Source organism: Cavia porcellus, unplaced genomic scaffold (assembly GCF_034190915.1).
Source record: "Cavia porcellus strain 051 isolate PalLab524CR breed Dunkin Hartley unplaced genomic scaffold, mCavPor4.1 scaffold_28, whole genome shotgun sequence".
NCBI classification, from domain to species: Eukaryota; Metazoa; Chordata; class Mammalia; order Rodentia; family Caviidae; genus Cavia; species Cavia porcellus.
The window spans coordinates 45,024,536-45,032,376 of NW_026947511.1; the positions used below are offsets into that span (position 1 = coordinate 45,024,536).

General features: G+C 48.2%; 1 protein-coding gene across 2 annotated transcripts in view; it reads left to right on the forward strand.

The window, feature by feature from the left end:
* The window catches only part of Stk38 (serine/threonine kinase 38), a 39,533-nt gene extending 32,901 nt beyond the window's left edge, over positions 1-6,632 (forward strand). For both annotated transcript variants that reach the window (XM_013156654.2, XM_003473891.4), the window contains exons 10-14: positions 1,293-1,410; positions 2,844-2,967; positions 3,163-3,258; positions 4,260-4,354; positions 4,774-6,632. In XM_013156654.2, coding sequence (XP_013012108.1) covers positions 1,293-1,410; positions 2,844-2,967; positions 3,163-3,258; positions 4,260-4,354; positions 4,774-4,904 — 564 coding nt within the window. In that variant the 3' untranslated portion in view covers positions 4,905-6,632. The remainder of the gene's footprint in view (positions 1-1,292; positions 1,411-2,843; positions 2,968-3,162; positions 3,259-4,259; positions 4,355-4,773) is intronic.
* Positions 6,633-7,841: the final 1,209 nt, after the last annotated feature.

The following is a 7,841-nucleotide window of genomic DNA, read 5'->3' on the forward strand; positions in this document are numbered from 1 at the left end:
CTAGGTGGCCGTGCTCACCAGCGCTACTCAGACGCCAAAGAAGGGTTAGGTGCAAGGCCGGAGTTGAGGACAGTGTGGATAGCAGCCAGAGCCTAGCCTGAGAAGGCTCAGCCTCTGCAAACACTGCGGAAGCCAGGCAGGCTCTGGTGGCAGCTCCAGCTCCAGAGCAAGGCATGTCTCCTCCCTTTCACAGTGTGAACGTGCTGGCTGTGGGTTAGCAGTACATGTGTACAGCCTGTAATGTTTACATTCCTTGGGCGGAGAGGGTACATGTATATCCATGGATTTTTTAACATTTTAATATCTTGAAGGGATTGTTTTCCTGTGTCGGCAGACCTCTAGTTGTATAATCTTTGATCAAGTAAAATTTACTTAGTATTTATCTTGCTAGAATAAATTTAATCTCTAAATTAGGGGGTATATATAGTTCTTTCTTCTATGATTAGAATGAAAATACTTTTGATTTGTGGGGGGAGGCCCAATCTGGTTCAGATGTTAAATCTTAAAATACACAGAAGGTACAAAATTTTAAAACTTACGAGCTTTTATATTATTTAATATTTGTATTTTTAAAGTAATGTATAAAAAATGGATCCCTGATTTCACTGTATATAAAAATCAATGCTGTATGAAAAATAAAACCTTAAGAAAATACACAACAATATTTATATGACCTCAGAGCAAAGCAAGATTCCTTAAATTAGACACAAGCAGTACAAATCATAAAGGAAATTTTATACTTATTTTAGTACTTTAAAGGGGCAAAAATTCTCTGTATATCAAAATATAAACAAGGGAAAAACCAAGTCAAATGGTGGGAAGGCCCTGCAGCACCAGCTCTGGCCACACACTCGGGAGCACCCTGGACACATGCGTCAGACAGGCGGAGGAGAGCGCTTAGTGCGCCTTCTCTAACAGCAGGGCTCTGCAGACCCCAGGAGAATGGTGACAGGGGTCACCTCCCTGTGCAGTTTTGTCAGGAGTGGATAGGCTTATTACATACACACAAAGATGCAGAGTCTGGTTCTTAATGGGTGCTCAGTAAATGGTGGTGCTTGTTGTGGTAAGACACCTTGATCTAGTGAATTAGGAGCTTTGAATCTATTTAAAAGGGTCTTTCAGCTCGTTAACAAAGCTTCATTGTTCCTTTTGGAAAATGCTCTGGCAAGTCAATCTTGCATTAAACTGCTGGGCATGCTATTTACGTAGTTTGGGGTAGCTCCTGGTGGTGCTTGTAGACTAGAACTCAGCGCCACGCTGAGTGCTCCCCTGACGTGTGGTACGTGTTTCAGGCCTTCTCCACAGTAGGCACTCCTGACTACATTGCTCCCGAGGTGTTCATGCAGACCGGGTACAACAAGCTCTGTGATTGGTGGTCGCTTGGGGTGATCATGTATGAGATGCTCATCGGTAAGTTGCATGTCCCAGAGGACTTTGTGTGCATCCAGGACGCTGGCATCAGGCTGTTCCAGCCAAAGGCGGTCAAGGTCCTCTTCCCCACTTGTCTTTCCAAGTGGAGTTTTCTAGACAGCTCTTTGTCAGTCACATGTATCCCACTCCATTTGTATTCTCAGACTTTCTGGCATCCCAGGAGTCCTTTCTGATCATGTTGTTCTATGCTTTCATCCCTTCCATGTAGTACACTTAGTCACTGCTGGCACTTAGGAAACATCTGTTGTCTAATGGGTGATTGTAAACTACAGTGAATGTTAAAATTTTATTACAGTAAAAATCACATTGCCATTAATTCCCCCCAAAATGCTGCCCCCTCACTTCAAACATTCCATCAGTCTTGCCGCTCCCTGAAGTCCTATAGAGGTGTGATCAGAAGTACAGTGGATGCCACCAGGCAGTGCTGCCCAGCAGAAAGGCAGACCACAGGCATTCGGGGTGCCCTCATCCACCTTAGTTGCTGGTCAAAACCATGGAAAGGAGACAATCTGGAATTGACCCTAAACGCCAAGGTGACCAAGGCCCCAGTAAAGCTAGGCTAAGGGACTTCTACAGCCGCTTCAAGAAGTGGCCAGAACATTGCGCTGAGTGAACTGCAAGTGAGGCTAGTGTTCTGAGGGGTTAATGGCAGTCTCTTACTGTAACACGTTTACTTCTATTAAAAACACTGTATTTTTAAATCACACCTCATAGGCAGAAAGCCTGGGTCTTGCCTCACTCACTCTGTAAATTAATTCACTGCCCCTGTCCTCTGTCAAAAAGCCTTCAAAATGGGCTCATTGGCCTCTCCCTTCTAGTTGAATGGTGTCTCTGTATTTAGGGGACACATCTGTAGGGGTGGCCATGTGTCACTGAACACTAGGAGAGGCGGTAGTCTTTCTCTGGGATCACTGGATGGAGGCCATGGAGGTAGATGTTCCCTGTCTGGAGGGCCAGGCAGCTAACGGCATGTGTTTCTCCTCTGGCCTGCACTTGTCCAAAAGAGGCAGGACGTTCACTTTTGAAACCTACTTACGCTGTTACTCAGCTTGTTGGGCACTTTTGCCATACAGGACATCCCGAGAGCAGAGTCTTGTGCAATGGTATCGTTCCACCCCTTCATTTCTTTGGACACGGTGCACCCCACACCTACAGCTCTACTCCTACGTCTCTCTTACGTCCTCTTTTCTTTTCTCAGCTGCAACTATTACTGTCTTCCTACTGGCACCAGAGGAACAGTACAGCGCTCTGGGCTTAGGGGTTTGGGGAAACAGCAGAAGCAGCTTCTGGTTTCGGGGATGAGTGGGGGTCCTGGCCATGTCACAGGAGTGGACATGTAAAGCTGCGTTCCGGAGAGCAATCTCAGACTCAAGAGTGGGTGGAAGAGCTTCGAAGTGCCTCTTTTATTACAGGCTACCCACCTTTCTGTTCTGAGACCCCTCAAGAGACATACAAGAAGGTGATGAACTGGAAAGAAACTCTGACTTTCCCTCCGGAAGTTCCCATCTCCGAGAGAGCCAAGGATCTCATTCTGAGGTATCAGAAACTGTCCCCCACCTGCTGGTCAGGGGTTATGACAGGAATGAAGGTTTTAAAAAATTCATTACCTCCTAGTTCTGTTCCTGCTTCCTCTTACTCTCCTCTCAGGAGAAAATAAAGACAAAGAGGAGGAGATTTTTTTTAACGTAAGAAACACTTCGAGGTCTGCTGAAAGGCATCTGTCTTTTCCAGATTCTGCTGTGAATGGGAACATAGAATTGGAGCCCCTGGAGTTGAGGAAATCAAAAATAATTCTTTTTTTGAAGGTGTTGACTGGGAACATATCAGGTATACCATATAAAAATGCTCAGAATTACTTCAGAAAGTGTATGGTTTGCTTACTGCTAATTTGAAACCACCATCATTGGCAAGCTGAAAAGGGAGAATGGAGAGCGCTTCTAGAAATTTCGGGTCTTTCCTGGATGTTCACTTCGGTGAAGGCTGGGAGCCAAGCTTCCCCGGCCACCGCCATGGCGTGTATCGCACCCGCAGTTCCTTCCGGGTGGGCAGCTGCGGGCCCCGTGTGAGGGGCGCAGCTCGGAAGTGTGCCGTCTGCTCTTGCCTGACCTCGCTGCTGGCGCTGAGAGCCTGTCACTGCCCAGAGGGCAGAGGCTACTCCCAGAGAGGGAAGGGAGAAATGGGTGGAAGGAGGATGGCAGGGGCCATGCAGAAGGAAGCGAGGAAAGGAAGAATGTTCCAGGGCGGTGGTGGCCACGAGCCTGTGCCACCTGCGTTAGCCCTAGACCTTACTTAGTGCTCGTCATTCCATTTTATAATGTGCTCTGATTTGCACCCTTGATGTTTACCTACGCCGCCGCCTCCTTTAGTTCTTTTGTTTGCTACCTCCAGTGGAAATGGTAGAGATGTCCACGAGGGGACACTTGGGTTCAGTTTCTCCTCTCAGTAGACAGGGAAGGTCACTGGGGGTATTATTTTATTTTCCTAGTTTCTATTCATATGCTTGCAGTTCAATGCTGACATTCTGCGTGGGGCTTGCTGCATGCACCTAACACAGCTTAACTCTTTCTTCTCAGGGATGTTTTAGCTTCCCCTTATTATCCTTTCCCCTAGCTATAAATGATTGAGTTACTCATTTTTTCATCACAGTTAATTTGTTGGATATAGTCAGGTGGCTGGTCAGCATTTACAAGTCTTTCAAGAAAATAAATGCTGCCTGCCTTTGGATGATCTTCCCGTGTCAGACCACAGCAGTCTTGTTGGAGAAAGACATGACTGGCATGAGTCGTATGAGCACTAACCATGGTAATTTCTGGCATGTCTGTTGGCAGAGAGAGACCTGCGGTGATATCTATTGAAATCAAAAGCATTGATGATACTTCAAACTTCGATGAGTTCCCCGAATCTGATATTCTTAAGCCAACAGGTAATTCCACCAGCCTTGCCTCCGGTACCTTATAATCATGTCATTTCTCCATCCTCACCCCAATTTTGAGATGTCTGCAAATCAGGGTAGAGAACTAGAGAGGAACTGCGGTTCTCCAAGCTGTAAGTATTTCTCAGTACCAACACTGGGGAGCAGTGAGACCTTGTTTCAGACTTGCGTGTTTAGTCTGCTCAGCATGGTTGGTTAAGTCTCAGAAGCCTGTCTCTCGTTATTAAGGTTAGGTAAACTGAAATGACGGAGTGGGAAAATTAACAAAGGTGAGCAAATGTAGAAAATTTCAGTGAAAAATCCTTTTCCAAGTAAAAACTGCGGTGTGTTCTACAGTCAGTCATGTCTTCAACACTGAGCAGCCCACTGGGGTGAGGCAGTGGATCAACTTTCACATGTTTCTTTCCCAGTGGCCACAGGCAACCACCCTGAGACCGACTACAAGAACAAAGACTGGGTCTTCATCAATTACACATACAAGCGCTTTGAGGGCCTGACTGCAAGGGGGGCAATACCTTCCTACATGAAGGCAGCGAAATAGGACCCTTGTCGTGGGTTCCAATGGAGCAAGGTCTTTGTGCGACATGGTTTTCCTCCACACTCTCTAGAGAGCTGCTGAGAAATTCATGGCACCCATCACTGTGTCACAGTAATCTCCTAAAGCGTGGTAGTCAGTGGATTTTCTTCCATCATGTGTCTGAAACTGCTAGAACAGTGACAGCCATTTCTACTACATCAGCCATAAACAGCTATCTCGCTTCTTTAGGAGCATTGGGAGCCAATTTAACAGGTATTTTTAAAAAATAATTTGAATTTCCCTACGTTCATCAGAATGAAGGGGGAAACAGCCATCTTCCAAACTTCCTGGCTTGTAATGTGTCCTCACCGAGTATCAGCCAATCCCAGGAGAGTCATTGCAATCTGCCAAGCCCACCAAGTATTTCTTTTTCTGTCTGGCTTGAGGTTCCACCGTGCTAAGGCAGCAAAGCACCTCAGCAGCCAGCGCGGTGGCTGACGGAGTTCTCACCGTCCCTGGGGGCGGGGACAGTAGTGTCTCCCTGTACCTGGGCTCGAACGAGCGAGCGAGTGGCTGCTCACAGCCTCCACCCGTGGTGCACTTTATTTACCGTACTAAGGTACAAACCCTCGGTCCGCTGCTCAACTCGTCCTTTCCACCCAGCGGAAAACCTCGCACTGCCCTCGAGTGCTGATGGGGGACACGGCTTCTCACAGGCCTGGAAAGCCACTGGCGCTGCCGAGGAGTCTGTGTCACGTGCCAGCCTCCCTGCTCACAGCTGTCAGCAAATGCCCAGACGCTGTCGGGACCTGCAGTGCCTGCCAGTGCTGCCCGCAGAACTCAGCCGGTTCCTGGGAACAGGGAAGCTGGCTGCCTCTTGGCTAAGGTGCTGCCCCTCCAGGGTCCCCAGGGCCTCCTGGGACCTGCACAGCCAGCAGACAGGTCCCTATAAAGTCACTTCTGGGTCCCTGGTCGGCTGTTTTTATCTCTCCTCTTGGTATTTTTCCTCTCCCAACTCTTGAGTAGCCATTTTGCCTTGGAATCATGATTACGGATTTTTCCTTTGCAAATGCCTTCCTGGGGGAGCTCCCCCAGGCCTAAGGGTTGCCTGCAGCTTGTGCTGACCAGGCCTTTCCACAACAGTGGTCTCTCGAGACCCTCTAAATTTTAGCACAAGTGCCTTCTCTGCCACAGCTGCCACCACCTTTAGGGACGACTTCTACTGCGTCAGAAAAAAGAGGTCCCATACTGACGCAGTATTAGTTTTTGGTTTTAAGTTTTGAAAGCTCCTAAGGCATTGTTTGCACCTGTGTGGTAACTGCCTGTTGCAGGGTATCACGGGAGGCTGCTTCCTGTTAGTCTTGATGTGAGGTCAGCTTTGAAGGGAACTTAAGCCCTTCAGAAAATGTTACCAGTTGCAGTTTAAGTGAAACTGCTTTGGGTTTTAGTATCTTAGACAAAGTGAAAAGAATATTGGGCGAGTCTGGACTGGCTAAATGCAATGTGTTTGCCCTTAATCTTTCACATAGCTGATTAGTGAGAAGGAAGTAAATGAGCGATTTGTGTAACTTCACAGTCTTTGTATTACCAAATAGTGGGGTCCTGACCCCGGTGTTTCCCAAATGTGTGGTAAGCGACTAGAGAGGTAACGGGATAGTGTAGTGATTAGGGACTGCTGGGAGCGGCAGGGGAAAGAGCCCACATTTTAACTTGTAAACTTCTAAATAAACTGTGTGAAAACAGCAGTGGAAATCTGTGTGTAAAGCAAAATGGCTTACAATTCAAAGCAGCAAAGTACTGGCGGCCCTGGTCCACAGAGTGGAATGTCAGTGTTTACCTCTCCTGTTCTTTGGCCTCACACCCCTTTGACCTGACCTTCTTGGATCCTTGCCCAAAACTCTAGATCCCTTGGCTAAGTACTTAACTAGAAAACTATCTGGAAGGCTGAGGCAGGAGGATCATTGCAAGTTTGAGACTTGCCTGGGCTACAAAATGAGTTGAAGGCCAGCCTGAACTGCACAGTGAGACCATCTCAAAAAAAAAAATAAAAATCTGGGGTTGGGGATATATTGCAGTGGCACAAGCACCTGCCTGACAAATGCAAGGTCCTGGGTTTGATTCCCAGTACCAGAGGATGAAAAACCATCTTGAAGGCCTTAGACAAGCCTATCCAAATGCAGTCCCTCTTGTTCTCAAGGGCTTTTTAAAACAGCCCACCTATATGTCTGAGCCAGAAACTTGGCCTGCATACAAGGGGCTCTCTTCCACAGACACCGATGGCGTCAGGGCATGGCCATCTGTGCTGCCAGGGTCACTGCATCAGTCCTTAGTCCACCGCAGGGGTCTGCTCTTTCCCCTTTCAGGCATGTCCCCGTGCTCCCAGAGCAATCCCAAATTTCAGGTTCAGACCACCTGCTGAAACTCTTTGGTGCCTGGTGGTTTAGTGCCACTCTGCCTGTGCACCACTGTCTTCCCATGGGATTAGAGCACCACAGCTTCCGGCCCTCACATAGCCCAGAACCAGTTCGCAGGAAGCCTCTGCCCAACAGGAAGCAGCTCCTCCTTGCTTTTGGGCTGTGCATGTCTCTGTCAGTCCACAGCTGTGCTAGAGAATGCTTAGCTCTTGGTGTCTGCTGCAGGCTGTCTGGCCCCAGGGCGTGAACACAAACTAGCCAAGCCTGGAGCTGTAGCCTTCCACCTTGAATTCTGAGACAGGGTCTTGCCAGGTTCCCCACGCTGGCCTTGAACTTGTGATCCTGCTGGCTCCTGACAGTGGTGTGTCGCACTGTGCCTGTGTCTCACCATGCCTCAGCCAGGTATTTATGCAAAGGCAGCCCCTTCGGGCTCTAGACCTGCGAGCCTGCCAACAGCAGAGGGGGAAAATGTGCAGGCCCAGATCTCCTGAGGGAGAGGAGCACCTTGTGTAATTTAACTTCCTGCTAAAGAAAAGCAGCACACACA